The sequence below is a fragment of the Berghia stephanieae genome, chromosome 3 (genome assembly GCF_034508935.2).
Source record: "Berghia stephanieae isolate SIO BIC M18660-M18661 chromosome 3, UCSD_Bste_1.3, whole genome shotgun sequence".
Classification (NCBI taxonomy): domain Eukaryota; kingdom Metazoa; phylum Mollusca; class Gastropoda; order Nudibranchia; family Aeolidiidae; genus Berghia; species Berghia stephanieae.
The window spans coordinates 98,702,027-98,727,252 of record NC_088362.1 but is presented as its reverse complement, the minus strand read 5'-3'; the positions used below and the strand labels follow the sequence as shown (position 1 = coordinate 98,727,252).

Sequence of the window (25,226 nt, the reverse complement as noted above, 5' to 3'; positions counted from 1 at the left end):
TTCAGCCAACCCAGATTAAATAACTCATGACAATCAGACTCCAGTGATTCAGATATTGACATTCCATCGAAACAGCTAGCTCAGATCAACAGTGAAACCTCTATCAGGAGGAATTATATGATGTATGAGTGTCATAAAAGCAGAGAGGAAAAGATTTAAAGAAACCACGGACAACAAGAAAAACAAAGGAGAATAGCTAGATAGGTTTACCTAAACACCGATACGAAATTCTGCAGTAAAAGCACGTAAACTGGCTGTTGAGATTAAAGAAGCAGATGCAAACAATATGGATTTTGTGTTGAACTTACCATAAAGAAACAAAGTTTAGATAGTGACTCAGAATTTGAAATGTATTTGGAACTTGCTTCTAAATATATTATCGCCGAAACTACTGCCCCTAGAGTTCCATTTGCTGAAGAGGAAGAGTATTTGTCCGAAACTGCCACGCCGGCATCCTTTACCGGTTAGGAAAAATATCTGAAGGTGAGCATGTTCTAGGTGTATCATCGATTATAAAGACCACGATAGCAGAGTGGAACAATAACTACACCAGATCTAGAAATAGAGAAAGTGTCTACTCACTCAAAAAAGAGAAAGCACAAGACGCCGATACAAAAATCAGACTAGGAAATACACAAGCTTTTGCGAATGAGAGAAAAGCATTCGATCTTGAAAGGTTGTGCGCCGACCTGCTCCAAAAAAATGCTGTGACAGATTTTCAGAGTACCAGCGACGGGAGCTTAACAGATGTTTTGGGGAGAGGATTGGAAGGACCAGCGCAAATTTGTACGGACTTGTGTAAGTGAAACAAAATGCAGAGATCAGGATGAAGGCATTCTTTCCAAGTAGAAAATTGCCTAGTCATGTACATGCAAATATACAATGAAACAGGAAGATGGAGTCTTCCATCTCGTGTGCAAAAAGTTCTTCCTTACTACTCTCGGATTCAAAGCTAATAATGGCAAACTGATAAGGAGCGCTTTCAAGGATGTCGGTGTTAACGAAAACAATGTCATAGAAGTACCCCTTGTTGACAATCGTGGACGTCATAGTCCCTGGTACAAGATTGACCACACCATTATCCACGAACACATAGAGAAATATAAAGCAAGCATTTTTCATAATAGACGTGAACACGCGCCTTTCAGGAGATATTTACCATCTGATCTGATCATCAATGATATGCACGAAAACTTTTGCGCAGTCACTGAAAAAGCTATATCAAAGAAACTCTACTATTCTGAATTTAAAGAACTTAACATCTCACGAGCTGTACTTGGTCAAGAAGAATGTGAAAAATGTAAGTCCTTCTTGTTGCACAAGCAACTATGCAACTGTGAAGAAAGGTGTGAACCGTGTGCCGAAACAAATCATCCATCGGGATGCAGACAAGAACGAAAACGCCAACACAGCCGATCCAGTGTTTGCCACTGATCTGAAAAAAAGTAATTTTGCTGCCGATAATGAATAAGTATAACAGAATCATTTTCACAAGCAGATTGATCTTATTCAATGAGACATTTGCACCAGTGGGCTGCAAAAAAAGTGAAAAGGACATTGCCATGATATGGAATGAATCAATTTCAGGACGAAAAGATGAAGACCTTGCATCAGCTTCTTACCATTTCCTAATATTATATAAGCGTGATGCCGAATCTGTGACACTCTGACTGGATAACTGAAGCGCCCAAAATATAAATTGTACCCTTTATACTATGTTACTTCATCTTGTAAATGATTAGACTACTACAAAAGCAACCACATCACTATCGACCATTTCGAGCCTGGTCATACTTTTATGGCAGCTGACTCCACCCATGCCGGAATCCAAAGAGTTCTGAGACAGAAAGACGGCAAAATCTTTGATTTCAATGAATTTGAACAATGTGTTGTAGAAGCAGGCTGCCAGACAATGCCGTTGAGGTTTAATGACTTTGCCAACTGGGATTCTGGAGTCGGTAGTTATCTGTTGAGCAAAGCTGACAATGGTCTCTACCTAGCTAAGATTGTTTGTGCTGAATTCAGGCGAGTGCCACCAAAGACACTCTTCTCCAAAATAGCTTTGAAGAAGATACCTTCAACGAATGTGACATTCTGAAATGCGGATTTGTTTGTACGCCAAAGTTTCGTACAAAACCCAGGGGTGTAGGATTTACGAGAAGGATGAGATCGTAAAACAACATGTGGGTTTGGCCCCCCCCCCCCCCCCCAATAGACGAAAGTACTGGATAGACCTACCAACCAGCACCACGAGTAAAAATCTTTGCAAATCCTACAAGTGAATGTCCCTTCATCATTCACTGACTAGTTGGAAACGTTGCTCTTCCAAACAATGTGTACGAGCACGCAACGTTTACACCTAAGTAATGATTCAATTCATTATCTAAAGAGAAGAGATGGAATGTATAATATGTGTGATAATAGTAGCAATGATTACAAAAGCAAACTCCATGTTAGTGAACTATAACGAAAGAGGGAGAGAAAGGGAGTTAGTACTTATTATACAAATAATGCTAATCAAATCACTGCAAATGAAAATATTATGAAAATTTACATGACTGGTGCGATTGTTCTGAAATAATAAAGCATGTTCAGCTTGATATCCTATATGTTTTTTATTGGTTTCTTCCGATTATTCTAGGGACCTGTGATTATGATGTTTTTGCTTATTAAAGCTTAACATTGGGCGATATGCGTCCTCACATGACACTGTATATCAATATGCACATTACCGCTAAATTAGCCCATGTCTATGGCAAACAGACGCAAATAATATTTTTGCGTCTATCTGTCAAAGACATTTGTCAATCAATTTTCAATCATGGATTTGGCAAAAGGTCTTCTGGTGAATTACACAGTTGATACAAATATTTTGGTTTTCAAGTTCCATGAATAAAATAACAAAAAAAAATTATCTTTAATTACCTATTAATTCTTTTAGATTCGAGCCAATAGTTACAGTGTTATTAAGTAAAACAGTTTTTTGCGTTTCCTGAAAAAGTAGGTTTTCCCGTTATGCGTCTTTTTCTCATATCACAGCAGAGCTGCTCCCGGAAGCCGGTAGTTGGGACAATTTTTATTCTTCATCGTAAACTTAAACTTTAACTTCATAATTAAATCGTTCTTATACTTAGAAGTACATTTAGTCATTTAGATCTACAGCCGCTGAGGTTATGACAACAGCAGAAGGAAGCACTGGTGTCACATTTGCTGCAGGTAAATGCTTGACTTCCGAAATAGCACTGCCTCATAAATGTTACTAAATTAAATGTAACGATGAAGGAAACACTTTTTGTTCACATATGAAAGTGAAAGTAATATAAAGTGTAAACAAACAACCGGCAGAGGTCACGGCAAGGGTCAATTGGGGAGGCGGAATAATTAATTGATTTAAAGACCTTCCGTTACTAACTGCCAGAAAGACATGATAAACTCTCAAATCAGCATATCATCCAATAAAAGCATCTAACAAAACTAAAAATCGTAAATCAACGAGATATTTGAGAAGGATCAGGTGTACAGATTTGGATAACAGCATACCTTATCCATTTATTAGATCTAGACAGTGTACCTAACCATTTCGCGGAAGTTTTCAAGGTGCTGTTGTCCTATCGTGACGTCACGAATTTTTACTGAGACCTTTGCTGTTGTGGTGACGTCTTTCACAATCTTCACAAACCAGTGTTTATTTTGATTCATTTTGTGGGTGATTTGGTTAGATCCAATTTAATAACATGCCATAAAAGCTGACGGATTTAACGCAGATCGATATGAATTCACTAGCATTTGTGGTAAGGGCCCAAATAATAGTTCTCCTTGTTCCGTCTTGTCCTCTGCTTCTCCCTTCTTGTGACAAGTCGTTCAGTTTTAAACCCAGTCTGCCGACAACAACCTCTAGCAGACTACAAAGACTAAAGATGTTTTTGATAAAGTGAAGATAAACACATACTAAACTAAACTGGGTCACAAGATTTGTGAAAAAAAAGCGATTTCTTTAAAAAAAATATTTTTCCTACCCACACGTCAGTCAGCAGCTGTTGTCTACGCCAGAAGAACGGACGATTGTGATTTAGGGTCTAGCCAAGTTCAAGTAATGGAAAATGAAAGACACGTTTACTTTTTATTATTATTATTTTTTTTTTTTTGCCAGCCTAATACCTATATATAAAAATACAGATATTTAAACTCAATGAATATGAAAAGTCCTGCCAGAGGACACGATCACAGATTCTAAATTCCACGATCAAGACCAAGAGTGAGAGTGAGAGTGCAATGCCATGATGATGATGAACAGCCGTTTTTTCCATCAATGATTAGAATTTGGAACAGCCTGCCTGCGGCTGTGGTTAGCTTTTAAAACTTTAAACAGTTCAGAGACAGAATCGCTTCTCACAGAAAATGTGCCACTTAACATCAATATGCACAACAAAGTCTGCAACAATACACTCCAGGTGGTTTGCAGATATGCAGGAAGGAGATTGGGATTTGTTGCCTTGGGGATAGTGAGATTGCAGACTGTAACTTCCTCTCCTGTTGTGTATAGCCATGACTCGGGTCAGAAAAGTGATATAAAATCTGCATCAGAGCCTGGAATAAAGTCTCCCCCTAAGAGCCGTATGACTTTTATTTTTAGTGTTTAATACAAGAAGTTTAAAGGGTTTTATGTCTGTAGAAATCATTATTTTTGTTAATATTGTTTGCTTTAAAAAAAATTGTTTCTATCCAGTATGTCCGTTACTACTTTAATTTAAGATTTTATGTTGTTTTTTCTTCCTACCCTTTATATATTGTATTTTTTATTTTTTAAATTATATTGATCTGTTAAAGCTGTGTGTCTCTTGTTTTTGTTTTTTTCCATAGATATCCCTTCTTTAATAAGACAAGTCAAATCAGGAGGCAGACAATCCATGAGATTCTGTTCATGAATTGATGATAGAGTAGAACGATTGTGGTTTATTTCATTGTTCAATGTTGTTATTGGAATGTTAGTCCCAAGAATATAGGATGCCTAACAAGCAACTTGTACTGTCAAATACTTATTTGCATATGGCAGGGGAATAGATAAGGCATTGTGAAAGGTTATTTTGACGGTTTTGAAAGCATTGAGTGTGATGTATTTCTGACTGAAATGCACCATATAAATGTTGATATTTATTCATTTATTTTTTTCCACTTTTGGATATTGAATAACATATAGGTCAGCAGTTTTAATTTTTAAAATTATGTTTTTGCTTTTGTTTCCTCTGTTAACGATATCCTTGTAGTGGTGGGAGTGCTTAAGTGCATATTGCAGGGGCAAAGGTTTGCCAGTCGACTGTCACAAGACCATCCCGCTAGACGAGTCATATAAATGCACCTTGGTTTGCTGCCTAGATATGCATGAATTAATTCCACATCGGTGCCATCCGAGGCACACACCTCACTATTGTTTCCAAAGCAGAGACACAGCAATTGTAATTGTGAAAATGTTGATGGAAAAAAATAAATTTTTGTGAAATATCATTGGAATCTTCCCATTTTCAGGTATCATATAACTCTTGTGTAGTCTGTAAAAGAATGTTTAATTGTGCTTATTATTATCATGGATTAAATGATAATTGTTGAGCTTGTATACAACCTGAGTGAAAAAATCTAAATGATGCTTGTTCCTTTTAAACTTTGTTACTCCCCAATAATGCACTATAAAGCAATTTAATTTCTTTCGGGCAGCTGTCTCTTGCAGGGGTAACGTAAATGTTGATAATCGATCTTGCCTATCTTTAAATTGTCTCCAATTGAAAAATCTCTCTAATCATAATGTAATATTGTCTTGATTTCATTTTCACAGACCCATCCCAGTGTCCGTATAAAGGGTTCAGAGAACAATTATTCACCATCATTGTGTTTGGATGAAAGATGCCCTATCAAGGCACCTCACATGCACTGCCCCTTCTGTGTCAAGACAGATGCATACCAAGATCCAGTCATTCTCAAGGCCCACTACAGAGTCAAACATGTTGACAAAGGAATTGAATTTGCAGGTATGGGTCCGTTAATAGCCTCGATTTTTAGATAATAAATGAACCTATATCAGATTTAGGTTTGTTATACTTAGAGATACTTAGAGATGATTTCCAGCACAGGTTCTCAATGATCCTCTTCGCTGGACTCAGGTGTCATCTTTGTTTCTTCCGGTTGCAGATTACCGTGAAGACAAACTGTGATGCTAGCCTTGTAATCATAGTAGATTTCTTGGTTTTTCCAATAGCTATCCAGTCTGTTCTTGAATGAGTTAAGTGATTTAGCACTGACAACTTTCTATGGTATCTTTGTTATGCCTCTTACAATTACACAACACCAAGCAGCAATGTCTTCTCATTTAGACATCAACAATGCTCAATGTAATTTCTCTTTATTACAAAACAATGCTGTGATGTGTCTGTATCAACACATTCTTTGTAATGGAACATAGTTCTCATGATATTGTATTTTGTTTGTTTATACTAATTTATTTCTTTAAAAGTTTAGTTTTGGGATAATTCTCCATTAACCCATTCTCATTTTCTTTTAGTTTTAGCCACACTTTTTGGGTTGAGACTGTATCGTGAACATCCATTTTTTTTTTTCAAACAACAATAAGAAAATAAGTGTATTTTTTGAGAGGCTAATGAATGAGAAACCATGAATTCATTTTAAAATGAGAAATGTACAGAGACGATTGCATAATACCCGTCGGCTTAGTGCCCGTTTTGCCTAAATGCCTGCTGATTTGGTGAAACAGAATTATTTCTCTTTAAAATACAACTCTAAATGCCCGCTCTTAACAATGAAATTCGCCGAATTGCCCGTTTTGAAAAAAAAGTTATACAAAATTTTAAAAAGAAGAATTTCACTTTGTATACACCGTCCAAAGAATTTATTCATACCCTGTTTGTGAGAGTCTTGTTGGACATTTAATAACACCGTCCCGATTAACTATCAATTCATCTCAGATTTGCTCCACCCACACTCTCTCCAGCAGTCTCATCCTGTGTCCCTCAAACTGCTTTCTCTCTGTGTAGTGTCCAATCAGATTCTTACAATCATCCACTTCCAATTGGTTGTTGAAAAGGACAATTTTAATGGTCCAGAAATCAGTCATCAGCAAAGTAAGTCTAGTCGTCTTCGCCCACTCAAATCACACATACCCACGAAATGTAATTTCATGGGGCTTTTGATTTTACACAACCATCCGCTGCCTTTGATTACATCCTTCTTTGAAATCACTCAACATCATTCTATTCTCACACCCTGTAGACTGGACCGTGAGGCTATGTCTGTCCTGGTATGCTGTGATGCCCTTCAACATAATAGAAGAATCTTGCATTGAAGTGTGAATCGTGAAGACGAAAATGGAATGGCATATCGGTGTTAAAGTTATGCGTTCAATGTACAATTTTCATAGAGAAATCATGAGAGCTTGAACTGAGCAGGCATGTTGAATGTGTAAATCAGTTGAATGCACACACACACACACACATACAAACACACACACGCTTTCTTTATGTGTGTGAGTGTGTGTGTATGTAAAGTTAAGAAGCCCTTCAGAGCTATAGGGCCTATGGAGCCAGAGTTATCCTGATTTCTTTAAGGCTTTGCAGACAATAGCAATTGCTTGCTTGCCTTTTGTATAGGATGCAAAGTACACATGCTTTTCCGATCTAACAGTCCCAGCAACCCAATCACTGCTGGGTGGATAGGGGGTCCAGAAGAGAAAAAATCTCAACCTCACCCAAGATCAATTCCATCCCCATTGCTTGTGAAGCGGATGCTCTACCCACTGAATATTTGAAATCCCCCAGTCCATTCTGTGAGTGTGTGTGGAGAGAGAGAGAGAGGGGGGGGGGGGGGGGGGGGCTGGTGAAAAAAAGTATGTTTCAGTGTGCATGTCAAACGCAGGACGCCTTCATTCTTGATCTGACCGCCCCTCTTTATAAATGTTGATGATTGAGCAATACATTAGTTTATCTTGTAACACAGTCAAGGGATGTTGAACGTAGTCAATGATGGTGTAAATGACAATGGTCGGAACTCTGGTCCTTGTGCATGTCCTTAGGTAAGGCACTCAAAACACATTCACCCGAATTATAGGAGTTGTGAATGAGTAGATACCTAACTTTACACAGTAAAAATATAGTTAAGGGTAGCAACAGAAAGGATGCCTAGCAGACAACTTGTACCATTTGAAAGGTTAAAAATGGCCTGCTGGTGGAAAGAATTAAACACTGCAGAGCGCAATAATAATTGTGAACCAGTTGAAATGCGTGATATAAATGTTCATATATATGTATTTATCTTATTCTTGATCAGCTTTATCTAAATGCCCGTTTTTTTCTGCTTCCCAACCACCATACATTTAGGTGATCACCGCTGTATTTGAAAGATGAAAGAAAATCAGATTCAATAACCAGTCAAATCTTTAATTGGTTGGTTGGTTGTTTAAACCAACTTTCTCAACCTGACGAGATAAAGTTTTTTCCAAATCATAATTTCTCCATTTATTTGTATGATTTTATAACTGCAAATCTAACTATCTTTACCAAGACAACAAGATCAGTCAATTTGGGTGTCTTTTGAAACCTGAGTTACATCCCTTTTACTGGTCTTGTTAAAAATACTTAGGTAAAGTGAGTGCCAAAGTATAATTGATCCTGCTTTGAAGGGTCAAACTTTTGTAGTTTTTCTATTCTTTTTGATCTTAGCATCTGATCTTAAAAAATCTTTCTTCCTTTAAAAGGATTGAAAATTCTACGTTGCTGTGATCATTGTGATATTGTTGGAATCATCAAAGGAGAAAAGCGATTCAAAGGAGCCCACTGGCATTGCTATCGTTGTCGGAACGGATTCAACAGACGAGATGAGGCCATCAAGCATTACAAGACTCATTTCAGAAATCCACAAACCACCTTCCAGATACAAATTACTCAGGTAAAGTAGCCAATGCTTCGATGGAATTATTTATTGTATTTATAGTTTTGTTCAAGCTTGCTAAAAGCTTTTAATAAAAGAAAAGAAATGATTCTATAAATCTATGCAATTCATTGTTAAGATATGCACCAATCAAAAAAAGAAATAATGATAAAGTCGTCATATTTCTTCCCCTTGTTTTCCTTTAAAAGATTAATTCTTTTCCAAGTTGCAAAATAAATTATATCTTATATCCATTTAAAAGCATTTCATAATTACGCCTTTTCTTTTTTTTTCATATGAATATTCCTCCATCAGTATGGTGCAAAATAAATATTATAAATTATTAAATATCACTAATACTACCCATACTAGTTTTAAATTTCAAGTTAAAGGACTTGGTTTAAATCCACATATTGTTTAGAATTTTGTTTCATGTCCATCTGTTCACTCAAAGCTGTATATCTTGGACTAAAATAGATCGTAGAAAATATATTCCAATAGACCTTATTCTAGACAAAATTATAGCAAGCGATTTTGCTATCCATAGAGAAAGTGATGTGTCTAGACACAATGGAACTGACAAATTTAAGGAAAAAAAACCCCAACACATCTTGTTTCTGAGCGTATATTAAATTTGGATTTACGATAGTTATAGGTGATGGGAATAGTGTAATTTAAATATAATTTAATTTTAAAAAAGATTTTGTCAGTTACAACATTGCAAGCTACAGAAATTGATATAAACACTGGCTACATGAGTATGTTGGATCTAAGGGCACATTACTCATGATTTGTGTTGTGAGTATGTGTGTTTTTTAAACGTGAATAGTTTAAACATAAGAAATTTTCTATATGCTCGCTGTGTGTCAAAAAATATGCTAAGGCAGCATGGTTCAACAGTATGGTCTTTTCTCCCTACTTGGAAGGTATTGAGGTCAATTACCCACCGCACTGTGTGGCCTTGAGCAATGACTTGCCCTAGCTATTTTTGTGGTGCTGCATTGTGGCTGATGCTTCAGTTACCACTTCCTTATTAGACCCTAAAGACAAATTTAACCTATTCTGTTTTATTTTAAAAAGATATAGCACTTACCACATACAAGATTTTGTAAATAATCAATCCTTTAAACATTTCTCTTTCATCCAAAGGATTTAAATTTGCCTCCAGGTGGCAAATCAAGCAATAACCAACATCAAGAGATTATCAATCACCAACAGAATTTCCCTCCAAGTATAGAGAATCCCATACAAGATATCATACACCCCGTCCTTAGTCAAGCATCCCTATCAGAGCCAAGTAAGCAAAGTCAAACTTATCATAAATCATAGTTGCTACCTTTACTAATAAATGGCATTTACATAGCGCTTTACCCCGTTGTCAAATTTACTGTCTTAAAAAACCTCCTGCTTAGTAGCATTATTATCGCCTCTAAGGCTTTAAACTATTTTGAGTCCATGGGTTGGCTCCTCTTTTCTTTTATGAGATTGCCATCTGCTCTGTAGGGAATGGGTTCAAAGACATTTTCCTATTACCTTTATCTGATTTTTGACTTTGGGTCTTCTTTTCACTTGGTGTTTTTTTATTGTTTGATTTCGGCACACTCCAGTTTTTTATTTTTTTTTGTTTTTATTTCCTGATTTTTTATCTGGCATGTCTCTCACTCCCTTTACTTCTTATCCTTGAAATTTCGCTTTCTCCGCATTGGTATGCAAACAAACACACAAATACTACAAAAGTTGATAACTTATCTCTGGTGAGAATTTCTATCTTTGAGAGAATAATGTCTAGTGTAGTGTTCATGAACTTATTGTGTCTGCATCGGATAGTTTGAAGTTTTTACCAGGAATTTATGGAAAGATTTGGAGGTCATTTTACATTTTGTTTTGTTTTGCTTTGATTTTTGTTTGTTTGTTTTTTTTAAATTTTAAAACTAATGAATTGAACAAATTGTCTTGTCTCATCAGTTGAATTAGATGCAAGTTCAATGGAACTGAGGGATACTCTCTGATTTATTTCTCCGAGAGATCTCTTTGAATTTTAGGTGTTGTTAATGAGAAAGATAATTAGAACAATGATCCGAGGTTGTGACTAATTGTACTTCATTAAATCTCAATGCTGCAGATCTTCATTATTTAATATTTGTTAATGGTTTTCTTTGTTTGTTTTTTTTTGTATTTCAAATAAAATGTCATGTTCAGATTTATAATCCAGACAGTTTAAATATTTTTCTTTTTCAAAATGTAATTCATCAGCTGTGATAAATGCCGATGGCAGTCTAGTGAGTGACAAGTTTAAGAAAGTCAAGATAAAAGAGGAGCCGTTGTTACAGAGAAGTGACAATCATACTTCAGTGCCAGTCGATCAGGGTCAGACCATCATGATAATCCAGGGAGACAACTTGGAGTCTGCATTTGCTGACCATATAATATCAGGCGGGGTAGGTATCATTTGGATTATAGAAATGACTGGATAATTTCTTCGAATGAAATGTGAAAAAAAAAAGAAGAAGAATAAATAAATAAATAGATAAAAAGAAACAATAGATAACAATTTAATGGAATTTTTAAAATCTCATGAGCCTTGTTGTAGCGCAATATCTACTGAAATCACAAGTTCCCAAGCAAATTTGACTAAACTAGAGCATTTATAGCCAATACAGTGGTGAGTGAAGAACTTTACTTTGCGTTGATGGGACTTTAACTTAGGACTTGCAGGTCACAAACTAAATGTCATACCCCTAGACCACAGCTGCACAAATACTCAAATTTACCGTAAATGTATCTTGTAAAGGATTAGCTAGATTTGGTAAAATAATTGATATGGAACACCATATTTACAGAGATTAAAATTTAGAAACTACATTAGACCTATCACATGAAACTGGTATTATGTTTGAATAAACCCAATGAGGAGAAACAAGTTTGAAATAAATATAATAAGAATAAGAATCAAATGAAATTTAAGAAGTGTTTTTGTTTTTTTAAGATTAAGAAACAGTGCTCACTCTCTCCAGTGAAAGCATTATATAATTTAACCTTAAACTTCAGTTTTAAGAAACAAGTTCAACCCATCATAATCCCTGTTTTGGTTACCTATTCTGTTTTATTTTTTTCTATTCTTCTACAATTTTAATTTTTAATTTCTTTTTCAAATTTTTGTGCAAAATTTTAAACATTTGTGGCTTTATAATTTTATTAATCCATTAATGTTATTTCACTTATTTCCAAACAAATTCATTCTCCAAGCATTTTTTTCTGATTGCCTCTTTTCCCTTCCCATATTTTTAATTGACACGGTATTGAAATGGATTTGTTGCAGCATTTCTTTCTTTCTTCTTTTTAATTCATGTTTTTTTTTTAATGGAGGTCACTGAGCTAGTCTAAATTTCATGTTTCGATAGCTTGAAAGGACTTAAAACAGGAGGCTGGTCTATTGCAATGTGTTTTTCATCAGATCTTAATTATACCTCACTAGGCAATCATTGCTGATTTGACAGCTGAATGCTTAAGAATTCAAAACTTATCAGTTTGTTTGCGAAGTATATGCTCTAAAAAATTTTGCTATGGGGCTGCCTGCCCCCCCCCCCCCCCTTTTTTTTTTTTTTGGTTGAGCACTTATACCATATTCTTTAGTCAAGTTTTAACAGATAATTATTTTTATAATATCTTTTATTAGTCATGCCTTATATAAAGAAATTCCCCTCACACCATTTCAGGAAGTGAGTGTCCTTGACAAAGATAACGTTGATCCCAGCATTTCCTGGGAAATCAAATATCGAATGGAAGAAGACGAGAAAAACGAATACAAAGCCAGAATGGAAGAATATAAAAGTCAGGTCTGTAGCTTGTGTCATCTGTATTGACAATTTTTTTATTAAGATCTGGTGAGGTTTTTCACATGAGAATGTATCTGCCTACTTTTATGGATCATTCATATTGTCATAAAAATTTGGTGACAATTATTGACTTATCGATATGGAAGAAATATTGCAGATTTTGATTTTACAGCAATTTGGTAGCATTTTTAAGTAAGAAAATTGTTCCTAAGGTAGTGCAGTGTTAAAAGAGAGAAAGAAATTTCCCTTAAAAGTTATAAAGTTCAGTTCGATTGTGAACAACAGCAAAAAGATCGCCCACATGTCTCAATAAAACCTCGATGCCCTCTCAACACAGCTGTGTTGCTGGCAGGCAATGTGTGACATCATCGTCTTGACACGGAAACTCTGTCAGCCAGTCTTTTGCACATGCATCAGGTTTTTATTGTATTGATATGTGTTTGTGAGTGTGTGCTTGTGTATCAAGACTTCACGAAGAAAAATAATAATCTTGAGCTTATATATAGCGCAATATCCACTAAATGTGCTCAAAGCGCTTAACAAAGTGTCCCTGACCAACAGCAATGCGTAACATGTAGAATGAGACATGACGCCTGTTAGGTGATATTACAGTTGTTGTTTTTTTTCGACAGAGACAATACTGCTTATGGCCAGGTACTCATTTTACACCAGAGTACAGTGAGAGAATATTAGTAAAGAGCCTTTTCCAAGGACTCAACTATGCGCCGAGCGAGGCTCAAACCCAGTACCATTCAAACCAAAAGCTAGTGTGATACCACTAGACCACATGTAAAGATAGTGTCAGAGAGCGAGGTTGGGTATTTTGGCTGAATTTTTACTGTTCTGCGTTAATTGAAGAGTTCTTAGAGCCAAAGTTTCTGAGTTTGAATTCAGGAAAGTAGATAGGATGGACATGTTTTGGTTAAAAATGAAAGATTTTCAGGATGGATAGGAGTGATGCCTTCAATCAAAAGCATTTCACAATTCGTGTTAGACATATTGACAATCCCTCATAGTAGTGCAAGAAAGAAAAATACAAGAAAAAAGAAACCCCATAGAAATCAGCCAGTAATCAAGAGGTCTGAGGTTCGATCCCCAGTTGAAGCAGGCTGATTGTTTTGGGATGTTTTTTTTTTTCCTTGTGTTTTTCTTTATTGCTTTGTCTGGCACTCTCTACACACTCTTTCAAATCTTTGTTTTAATAGCCGACTATGTAATAGCAATCTGGATGGTAGAAAATGGTAAGATATAGAGTAGTTTCCCTCATACATTCGCTGATCACTGAAGTGGTGTGTCCTTTCTCATGATTTATACTCGTCGTGCTGCATCACAAATTTGGTATAAATTGTAAATGTAATCATGTAAAATCTGTTTTTAAAAAAAAAATTAAATCTGTCTCAAATCTTCCAGGTTGAAGTATTACAGCAAAGGATACAGGAATTGGAGTCACAACAGTCAACAAATCAGTTTAGGGTGCAAGACCTCCTCACCAGTTTGAGTCTAGGTGATGAATCGAAGCAACAACTTGCTCAGCAAATATCCAAGTATCTAGAAGAAATTCAAAGCCAAGACGCTGATGCTGATCTCAGCAGTCATCAGGGAGATGATTCTCAACAGGAGCATCTTATTGGGTCAGAAGGTATAATCAACCAACTCACGACTTCTGTTCATGACCAAACTGACAGTGATCAACTTTCTTCGGATGTCAGAACATCTTTACAATCCCAAGTTCTCCAGTCTCATTCATCAGTTGTAGCCCAACTGAGCCAAATAAATCCATACCAGGTGATTGCTACGGGTGACCCCAACAATCAAAGTATCATTACTAGCCATAATTCAGAAGAAAATCCTATCCCAGAAAGCATTGTGAATAATGACCCTAATAATAGCAAGACTCATAATCTTGACAATGATAATATAAACACAGCATCTGTTACAAACATTTCAATTGAAGAGGTTAGAGAAGTAGATGGGAATATATTTCATCCAATTTCAAATTCAGGATCTCACAACAATGACAGCCATGAGATCATTGTTGCTCAAGTCGTGTCTTCTGGTGGGGATCAAGAGAATATGATTCCTCAAAAGTTTCTTGTGGATTCCAGTGGTATTACCAATGGAGTGAATAATGGTAGTTTGATAAATATTGATGGCACTGTTGATAACAATAGACTTCTGCAAGTTGTTGCTGCCTCCTCTCAGGGTGATCATAGTTCTGGGACATTCATAATGGAAACTGAAAGTGGTCAACAAATTATTATTCAAAGATCAGAAGAACCTCCAGTTGTTAAAGAAGTGTTAACACATGCTGATTTAGAGCCTGAACCGAAGAGACAACGTTTCCTTGAAGAGCAATGATACTTTTTTTTCCCTTAGAAAGACAAGGACTTCCTCGATTTTTGCTTCCTTTTTAAAAAAAAAAAATGAAATCTTTAGTGTAATTTCTGTATGGAAAAGGTTTTTTATTTTTTTCCAAAGAATGATTCTTGCCAAAACGTCGCTTTTAGTGTTTTACAAAGAGTTGTATGTGTCTTTGTGTTAGTGTTATGATAACAGAAGTCATCTGGTCTCCAGGAATCAGCTGCACAGGCTGAACTTGAACAAAATACTAAACACAGAATGTTTCGGAATCAAACCATTCTTCAGAAAGTAATAGGATATTGAAATGTAAAACAAATATAAACATCCTTGAAATGTAAACAAACAGAAGCTTCTATTTGTTTACATTTCAAGCTCTTATTACTTGCAGACAAGACGTGCCAATATTTCTATGCTGTCTGTCTGGATTTAAAGCGATGTATGAAATGTTTTTATTGTTTTTGTTATTGATTGGCTAAAGGAGGGTTATGAGCCCGAAATGTTCTTCCGTGTTTGGTCATTTGTTCTTCTTTAAAGCTGTTATAAATCAGATTTATTGTTAACGGGATAAGTCGCATTTACAGGACGAAATAGATTAATGTTATATTTCCTTTGTGGTCTCAAGAAATCATAGAACTCGGAATAGTTATCCATAATTTACATTACCGGATCTGGAAAACAAATATCCTTGTAGATAAAGATTATAATGATGATTGATCTACATCGTTTTAAAATCCAACTAAAAGGGAATTGTGTTAATATTGGTTCTTTCCTAAATCAATTTGATATTTTGTTTCCACACAATTTTTAAAGTTCAGAAATTGGATTCATGTCTAACATCGACAGTGATGTCGTTTCTTCTTCTCTTTACTAGCCTATCCTGCTTCTTTGCGGGTGGTTGGATGGGAGCATCACCCTTGAATCATATACCTATGATGTTCGCATGGGTGTACGATCCGATAGTGATGTCGTTTCTTCTTCTCTTTACTAGCCTATCCTGCTTCTTTGCGGGTGGTTGGATGGGAGCATCACCCTTGAATCATATACCTATGATGTTCGCATGGGTGTACGATCCGATAGTGATGTCGTTTCTTCTTCTCTTTACTAGCCTATCCTGCTTCTTTGCGGGTGGTTGGATGGGAGCATCACCCTTGAATCATATACCTATGATGTTCGCATGGGTGTACGATCCGACAGTCATGTCGTTTCTTCTTCTCTTTACTAGCCTATCCTGCTTCTTTGCGGGTGGTTGGATGGGAGCATCACCCTTGAATCATATACCTATGATGTTCGCATGGGTGTACGATCCGATAGTGATGTCGTTTCTTCTTCTCTTTACTAGCCTATCCTGCTTCTTTGCGGGTGGTTGGATGGGAGCATCACCCTTGAATCATATACCTATGATGTTCGCATGGGTGTACGATCCGACAGTGATGTCGTTTCTTCTTCTCTTTACTAGCCTATCCTGCTTCTTTGCGGGTGGTTGGATGGGAGCATCACCCTTGAATCATATACCTATGATGTTCGCATGGGTGTACGATCCGATAGTGATGTCGTTTCTTCTTCTCTTTACTAGCCTATCCTGCTTCTTTGCGGGTGGTTGGATGGGAGCATCACCCTTGAATCATATACCTATGATGTTCGCATGGGTGTACGATCCGATAGTGATGTCGTTTCTTCTTCTCTTTACTAGCCTATCCTGCTTCTTTGCGGGTGGTTGGATGGGAGCATCACCCTTGAATCATATACCTATGATGTTCGCATGGGTGTACGATCCGATAGTGATGTCGTTTCTTCTTCTCTTTACTAGCCTATCCTGCTTCTTTGCGGGTGGTTGGATGGGAGCATCACCCTTGAATCATATACCTATGATGTTCGCATGGGTGTACGATCCGACAGTGATGTCGTTTCTTCTTCTCTTTACTAGCCTATCCTGCTTCTTTGCGGGTGGTTGGATGGGAGCATCACCCTTGAATCATATACCTATGATGTTCGCATGGGTGTACGATCCGATAGTGATGTCGTTTCTTCTTCTCTTTACTAGCCTATCCTGCTTCTTTGCGGGTGGTTGGATGGGAGCATCACCCTTGAATCATATACCTATGATGTTCGCATGGGTGTACGATCCGATAGTGATGTCGTTTCTTCTTCTCTTTACTAGCCTATCCTGCTTCTTTGCGGGTGGTTGGATGGGAGCATCACCCTTGAATCATATACCTATGATGTTCGCATGGGTGTACGATCCGATAGTGATGTCGTTTCTTCTTCTCTTTACTAGCCTATCCTGCTTCTTTGCGGGTGGTTGGATGGGAGCATCACCCTAGAATCATATACCTATGATGTTCGCATGGGTGTACGATCCGATAGTGATGTCGTTTCTTCTTCTCTTTACTAGCCTATCCTGCTTCTTTGCGGGTGGTTGGATGGGAGCATCACCCTTGAATGATATACCTATGATGTTCGCATGGGTGTACGATCCGATAGTGATGTCGTTTCTTCTTCTCTTTACTAGCCTATCCTGCTTCTTTGCGGGTGGTTGGATGGGAGCATCACCCTTGAATCATATACCTATGATGTTCGCATGGGTGTACGATCCGATAGTGATGTCGTTTCTTCTTCTCTTTACTAGCCTATCCTGCTTCTTTGCGGGTGGTTGGATGGGAGCATCACCCTTGAATCATATACCTATGATGTTCGCATGGGTGTACGATCCGATAGTGATGTCGTTTCTTCTTCTCTTTACTAGCCTATCCTGCTTCTTTGGTTTGTGATTGTATTTTTGACAGGGGATATTTTTTTTTCTGTTAATCTTCTGCCTGTTTGTTCTTGGTTATTTATAATTTAGCTTATGTTATCTTTAGGTTATGATTTTGATTTACATTTGTACTATTTTTGTTAGATTGCTTGTTTTTTTGTTTCAGCGGTCTCTCATATAACCTCAATTGTGTTGGAAGAGACCTAAAGCAACAAACAAACAAACAAACATGTCTAACTAAGCGCTGTAATACTGACTTCAATGGAAAAGCTGTGGTAATATGCCAACGACTGTAGCTCATAGAAAGAAGAGAAAGAAGAATGTTAGCTATGACGTTTTATATCGCGCAATATTCATCAACTTTGCTCAAGTGCGTTACAAGGGAGTCCTAAGCCATCAGTAACATGTAGCACGAATCATGATGCCCCATTGACAAAGGCAATGTCAGGTACTAAGAAAATGTGGGTAAATAACGTTTTCCAGAGTCAATTGTGTGCTTCAAAGACTTAACTTTACGCTATCCTTAGCCAGACTTGAACCTTGACCTACAGGTCTCCAGCCAATTGTCATACCCCTGGACTACAAAGTAAGATGAAGTAATGGGCCAAGTTGTACGGTCTTTGTAAGATAGATAGGGTTTTTTGGTATGTTTGAGAAGTTATAACTTTATTTTCATTCAATTTCATTTTTTTTTCAGGTGTTAAGTATGTAGTATAATGTCTATTTTTGTTGGTGGCTCATAATCTTTTCCTAATTTTTACATCCTGATTGGCTGTCCTTATTATGTGCAAGAATGAATTTTGCGTTGCCCTGTCGTGTTTAAAATCATAGGTTTATTTAATTCTCAATTTATTCATCTGGATGGAGTTCCTGACCTCCCATAGTGGGCAGGGAGATACTTTCTGTGTCTTCTATCCCCCTACATCTGTTTTCCAATTGCTTTTTGTCTTTTTCTTTGAATGAGACAGTCAAGTGTATAGTTAAAGTTTTGGGAGATGATATTTCTTTCCCCTTGTAAATCATCTCTCTCTCTCTCTCTCTCTCTCTCTCTCTCTCTCTCTCTCTCTCTCTCTCTCTCTCTCTCTCTCTCTCTCTCTCTCTCTCTCTCTGGCTCTCTCTCTCTCTCTCTCTCTCTCTCTCTCTCTCTCTCTCTCTCTCTCTCTCTCTCTCTCTCTCTCTCTCTCTCTCTCTCTCTCTCTGTGTATTTTTTTTTCTTTTTAAACATATGATTTGTAAACATTTGAGTGTATTCCACTTAGTGGGGGCCTATGCTTGTGTCAGGATGAGACTTTTAGGTATCTCAAACTATGCACAATGATAGTGTGCTCTTGAAATCTACATCTATTCCCTACTTGAACCCTTCCCCTTTGTCTTACTTTTCCTGTGTGCTTTTTTGACTATCCCATTTTCGTCCTTTTTACTGGCACTGAATTGACCTAAATGTGTCGCAAGTGCCGTAAACCCTTAAAAACAAATTTTGTTTTTACTTATCATCATCATCATCATCATCATCATCATCATCATCATCATCATCATCATCATCAATTTCATTATTATTGTCTGTATAAAAAGTAATTTATATATTTTTATTTTATTTTTTCTCCCCGCTGATGGCATAAGATATATTGGGTTTTTGGGTTGTTTTTTTTTATTCAAAATAAGAAATCATTGCCATATAATATTTTTATATAAAATGGTATATTGCAGCAAACAAATTTCCATGTGATGCCTTTTGTGCAAGTATTTCATTGTGCATATTTTATGATTTTCTTATAATTGAAGTTCTGTTTGATCGGGTGATTGACGTGTGCTTCTCTTTTCCTATACTTGTCTTGAAATTAAGCGACCAGGTTTTACTCTTACCAAGGTAGTAGGATGTGAGTATGCTTTGGCTTTATCAAAGGGGTGTAAATTATATAGTTTATTATTAGTGTTAAAAATTACAATGTCACATGCAACAATTCGACTTTGCAATAACCTCAGTGAACACGCAGTGGAAGCACATGATTTGGATCATTTTATAAGAATACAACAATAAACAACTATGTCATATTAAATATTGTTTACATAAAATTTGCGTTAGTACACCAAAGATGGACTGCAAGTAAAGGAAGAAGAAGAAGATCCCATTATCGTTTCTGTGTGAGACTTAGGCTGGCCTTAGGCTGAGTAAGGGAGTGGGTTATTGTTATACCAGGATTCACTATTTTTAGTCATCTCTCTTTGTCTTACTTTGTATCAGCAGGGCTGAGAATCTTCCGCCTAAGTGGCAGTTTATCTCCGCCCATCCCCATCACAATTCCTCCTTTCTGGGTGGGGTTCCTGACCTCCCATAGTGGGCAGGGAGGTACATACTGTGTCTTCTATCCCCCTATGTCTGTTGTTCAACATTCTTTCTGTCTTTGTCTTGGAATGAGATTACTTGGTTTTGTCCTGGCCCTGGCCGGATACCCTAGCTTGGAGGGAAACAGTCAAATATATAGTTAGTTTTGGGAGATGATATTTTTTTCCTTGTAAATCACCTCTCTGTCATGCACTATATTATGTTTTGTTTATGTAGTATATATGATTTATAAACATTTGAGTATATTTCTCTTAGTGGGGACTTGTGCTTGTGTCTGAATGAGACTTTTAGGTGATCTCAAACTAAGTACATTGATAGTGTGCTCTTGGAATCTACATCTGTTCCCTATTTGAACCAATTCCCCTTTGTCTCCCTTATTCTTGGATGCTTTAATTGTAATTCTAAAACCTTTTACTATCCCATTTTCTTCCTTTTTATTGTCGCTGATATGACCTTAATGTGTTGCAAGCACTGTAAAACCCTTAACAAAAACATCTCTTTGTCTTACTTTGTATCAGGCAACCGTGACTAATTTGTTTGGAGTCCTGAAAGTCTTATTCTATTTGAATGTGTTCTTGTGTTGTATGCATTCTTTTTTGTTTTCTTAGACGCAGAAATGCACTCAGTAACATTGCTTACTATCCTTTGGGTACATTCGGCTTCTATCTTTTAGATTAGATGCTGTCTTACCATCTATCCAGGTACTGGTGGGCTGATAGAGGTTCGATTGAAAAAAATGTGTATAAAATGTCCTTTATGAAGGCATACTATCAAGGTGAACAATTAAAGACTCAGATCCACAGACCCAAATTAGGTCACTTCATGAGTTCAATTCCAAGACTAGATAATGAATGTTTTGACCATTTGATTTTATCTTTATCCATCCGGCTGTTGTAAGATCTAAAAATGTAGCAAGAGTTATATAACTAAACGCAAAGCCAAAATTAAAAACCAACCCCTTTTTACACCAATAAAGTACATAAAAATATAAAAGGGGTTGGTACCAGGTGTTGATGAAATACCTGAAAATCTGTTATCTCGGCTCTATTGGAGCCTAGGTGGAGTTCTTGACCCCCCATAGTGGGCAGGAGGGTCACTAACTGTGTCCTCTATACCCCTATATCTAATTTCTTAGTTGCTGTCGTTGTCTTAGAATGAGATTACTTTGTTATGCTCTTTCTATGGCCAGAGTCCCTGGCTCGGAGGGAAACAGTCAAATGCATAGTTATAGTTTTGGGAGATGGTATTTCTTTTTCATTGTTAATCATCTCTCTGTCACGTATTGTTATATTTGTTGTTTTGAATGTGTAATGCAAGCATTTGAGTGTGTTCCTCATAGTCAGATCCTTAATGTGTTGCAAGCGCCGTAAAACCCTTTAAAACAAACAAACAAAACAATATCCATAAAAGAGGGATCCTTTGCTTATGTCTAGATCACTAAGGGGTTTTTACCAAATGTCAAAATAGGCACATTGTTAGATTGCTCATGGAATCGTCTCTTCTCTATTTAAATCAGTTTCTTTTCTTACATTTTCCTTGATGCTTCCACCTTCTTTTCTCTGGGTGGGGTTCCCGACCTCCCGTCGTGGGCAGGGCGGTACTTGCTGTGTCATTTATTCCCCTGTATGTTTTCCAATTGCTTTCTATCTTTGTCTTGGAATAAGATTCTTAGTTTTGTCATGACCCTAACTGGAGTCCTTGGCTGGGAGGGAAACAGTTGAATGTATAGTTATAGTTTTGGAAGATGATATTTTATCCTTGTAAATCATCTCTCTGTTATGTACTGTTATTATTTTTAAATTTATGATTTGTAACATTTGAGTGCATTCCTCTTAATGGGATCTTGTGTTTGTGTCTGGTTGAGACTTATAAGTGATATCAAAGTAGGTTTGATAGTGTGCTCTTAGAATCTACATTTGTTCCGTATTTGAACCTTTTCCCCTATGTCTTACTTTATCCTCAAGTCTTTTTAATTGTACATCTAGAATGTTTTTACTATCCAATTTTCTTCCTTTTTACTGGCGCTGATATGGCCTAAATGTGTTGCAAGCACCATAAAACCCTTAAAAACAAAACAAACTTCTTTTCTCATACCATCTCCCTTAAAATAATTTTTAAAAAACAAAAAACGTTGTGTCAGTAACAAGAACAATTTGCCAATTTTGTATGGTATTGCATGATAATGTGAAACTAATATTTTGATTTCATGAACTTCTTCCTATGTTCTTCCAGCCAAGTGTAATGAGATTCTTTTGTCTTGAATTGAAGTGATGGTAATATTAAAATATGTTTTTCAATGACGTAATTATAATTTACTGGATAGGGTTCCTGACCTCCCATAGTGGGCAGGGAGGTACTTGCTTTGTCTTCTATCCCCTTATATCTGTTTTCCAACTTGCTTTCTGTCTTTGTCTTGCTTGGAATGAGATTACTTGGGTTTTGTCCTGGCCCTGGCTGAGAGGGAAACAGTCAAATGTATTGTTATTGTTTTGGGGGATGATATTTTTTTCCTTGTAAATCATCTCTCTGTTATGTATAATTATATTTATTGTTTTGAATTTATAATGTAAGCATTTGCGTGTATTCCTCGTGTCTAGATGAGACTTTAATGTGATCTCAAACTAAGTACATCGATGGTATGCTCTTGGAATCTATACCAATTCCCTATTTGTACCATTACCCTTTGTCTTGCCTTTTCTTTGGTGCTTCAATTGTAATTCTAGAACTTTTTACTATCCTGTATTCTCCCTTTTTACTGGCGCTGATATGACCTAAATGTGTTGCAGCGTCGTAAAACCCTTAAAAACAAAGAAACAAACAAACATAATTATAATTTATGAAGTACACCACCGCCGTACACTGACAAACCACTTTAAGATTTGGCCAGAGACCTTTTATATTATTTCATTAATCGATCAATTGAAAATCCCCCCTTTCCCAACTGGCCTGTGAAGTTTTGGATTTAAGAATAATCTGTGCATGAGAGGATCGTTTTAAATTAATTGATCAATGTTTAAGGCCAGCGTGGCTCAGCGTACGGTCTATGCTTCGTACCCAAAAGGTACCGAGTTCGACTACCCGCCTCGTTGTGTGGCCTTGAGCAAGTCACCTCCCCCTAGCTCACTTTGCGGCGCTTCACTTCGGCTTATGCCTGGGCTATTCCAGTTTTCCCTTGGAATAGACCATGAAGACAAATTTCCCCTTGGGGATGAATAAAGGGAATTTTATTTATTTTTATTTTTTATTTAAGTCTCTCGCCAAATATGTAAAGGTGTTTTATCAGTGTACCGGACACCCCGTGTATGGCTTTGATTCCAAATGTTATATAGGCTTGTCATATAATATTTTGACTATGTCCTCGAAGTTCCCTGTCAAAATAATAAACATTTTTAAAATTAAAGAAAAAAATGTTTGTTGTTTTAAATGTCCCCTCCCCAACCACTGGTGTCTGTTCATATTGTTTAAATACAAGTTTTCAATTTCTGCATATTTTTGTTTTTATCTACAATTATTGTGTTTTGCCAAGTCTGAACGTAGCCCTTGTAAATTCATACCCTGACGTTGACCAACAAATTTCGTCAAAAGACAGGTCTCTGGGTGGGGTTCCTGACCTCCCATACCGGGCAGGGGGGTACATACTGTGTCTTCTATCCCCTTATATCTGTTTTCCAACATGCTTTCTGTCTTTGTCTTGGAATGAGATTACTTGGTTTTGTCCTGGTCCTGGCTAGATGCCCTGGCTGAGAGGGAAACAGTCGACCGGAGTCCTGGCTGGGAGGGAAACAGTCAAATGCATAGTTATTGTTTTGGGAGATGATATTTTTTTCCTTGTAAATCATCTCTCTGTTATGTATTATTATATTTGTTATTTGTAATGTATAGTGTAAGCATTTGAGTGTATTCCTCTTCGTTGGATTTTGTGCTTGTGTCCGGATAAGACTTATAGGTGATCTCAAAATAAGTACATTGATGGTATGCTCTTGGAATCTACATCTGATCCCTATTTCTTCCTAGTTCCCCTTTGTCTTACTTTTTCTTGGGTGCTTTAATTGTAATTCTAGAACTTTTTACTATCCCATTTTCTTCCTTTTTACTGGCGCTGATATAACCTAAATGTGTTGCAAGCGCCGTAAAACCCTTAAAAACAACAGCGGGTGGTTGGATGGGAGCATCACCCTTGAATCATATACCTATGATGTTCGCATGGGTGTACGATCCGATAGTGATGTCGTTTCTTCTTCTCTTTACTAGCCTATCCTGCTTCTTTGGTTTGTGATTGTATTTTTGACAGGGGATATTTTTTTCCTGTAAATCCTCTGCCTGTTTGTTCTTGGTTATTTATAATTTAGCTTATGATATCTTTAGGTTATGATTTTGATTGACATTTGTACTATTTTTGTTAGATTGCTTGTTTTTTTGTTTCAGCGGTCTCTCATATAACCTCAATTGTGTTGGAAGAGACCTAAAGCAACAAACAAACAAACAAACCCTTAAAAACAAAAACAAAAACATATGCCGGGATGTACAAAAGTGAACTCTGGTGTTATGCCTGGGTAGACAAAATGGAAGTCTGGTGTTATGCCTGGGTAGACAAAATGGAAGTCTGGTGTTATGCCTGGGTAGACAAAATGGAAGTCTGGTGTTATGCCTGGGTAGACAAAATGGAAGTCTGGTGTTATGCCTGGGTAGACAAAATGGAAGTCTGGTGTTATGCCTGGGTGGACAAAATGGAAGTCTTATGAGGTGTTGAAAAGACAACCAAAAGTGACGTTTAATGTTACGTCGGGATAGACGAGATATAAAGTTAATTCTGATATTACGTCGGGATGGACACAATAACGAAAAGTGTAAATTTATGACCCCCAGGCGATTTTTTCTTCTTTCCTGACAAAAGAGAACCAAGAATGTTTCTTAAGCTGTGAAAACCTATATGGTGTCAACTGTTATTGCTCATTTTGCGAATTAATAGATCTAGGCCCCTATGCACTTTTAAAGTAGAGATTTA

General features: G+C 36.8%; 1 protein-coding gene across 2 annotated transcripts; it reads left to right on the top strand.

Annotated features, from left to right (window-relative positions):
* Positions 1-3,093: 3,093 nt before the first annotated feature.
* Positions 3,094-23,629, top strand: LOC144968953 (uncharacterized). Of its 2 annotated transcripts, none has more exons than XM_078907847.1 (7): positions 3,094-3,216; positions 5,828-6,020; positions 8,756-8,946; positions 10,078-10,225; positions 11,182-11,366; positions 12,645-12,764; positions 14,175-23,629. In XM_078907847.1, the coding sequence occupies exons 2-7, from the start codon at positions 5,918-5,920 to the stop codon at positions 15,120-15,122; spliced, it is 1,695 nt and encodes a 564-aa protein (XP_078763973.1). In that variant the 5' UTR covers positions 3,094-3,216; positions 5,828-5,917; the 3' UTR covers positions 15,123-23,629. The 2 variants fall into 2 exon arrangements, with proteins under 2 accessions (XP_078763973.1, XP_078763972.1); XM_078907846.1 differs by lacking the exon at positions 3,094-3,216 and adding an exon at positions 3,610-3,791.
* The last annotated feature ends 1,597 nt before the right edge of the window (positions 23,630-25,226 follow it).

Excerpts from the sequence above, each read along its gene's own strand:
- LOC144968953 (XM_078907846.1), top strand. The coding sequence starts at position 3,771 with ATGAATTCACTAGCATTTGTG. Across the intron at positions 8,947-10,077 it reads TCCAGATACAAATTACTCAG|GATTTAAATTTGCCTCCAGG; the intron begins GTAAAGTAGCCA and ends TTTCATCCAAAG. Across the intron at positions 10,226-11,181 it reads AGCATCCCTATCAGAGCCAA|CTGTGATAAATGCCGATGGC; the intron begins GTAAGCAAAGTC and ends GTAATTCATCAG.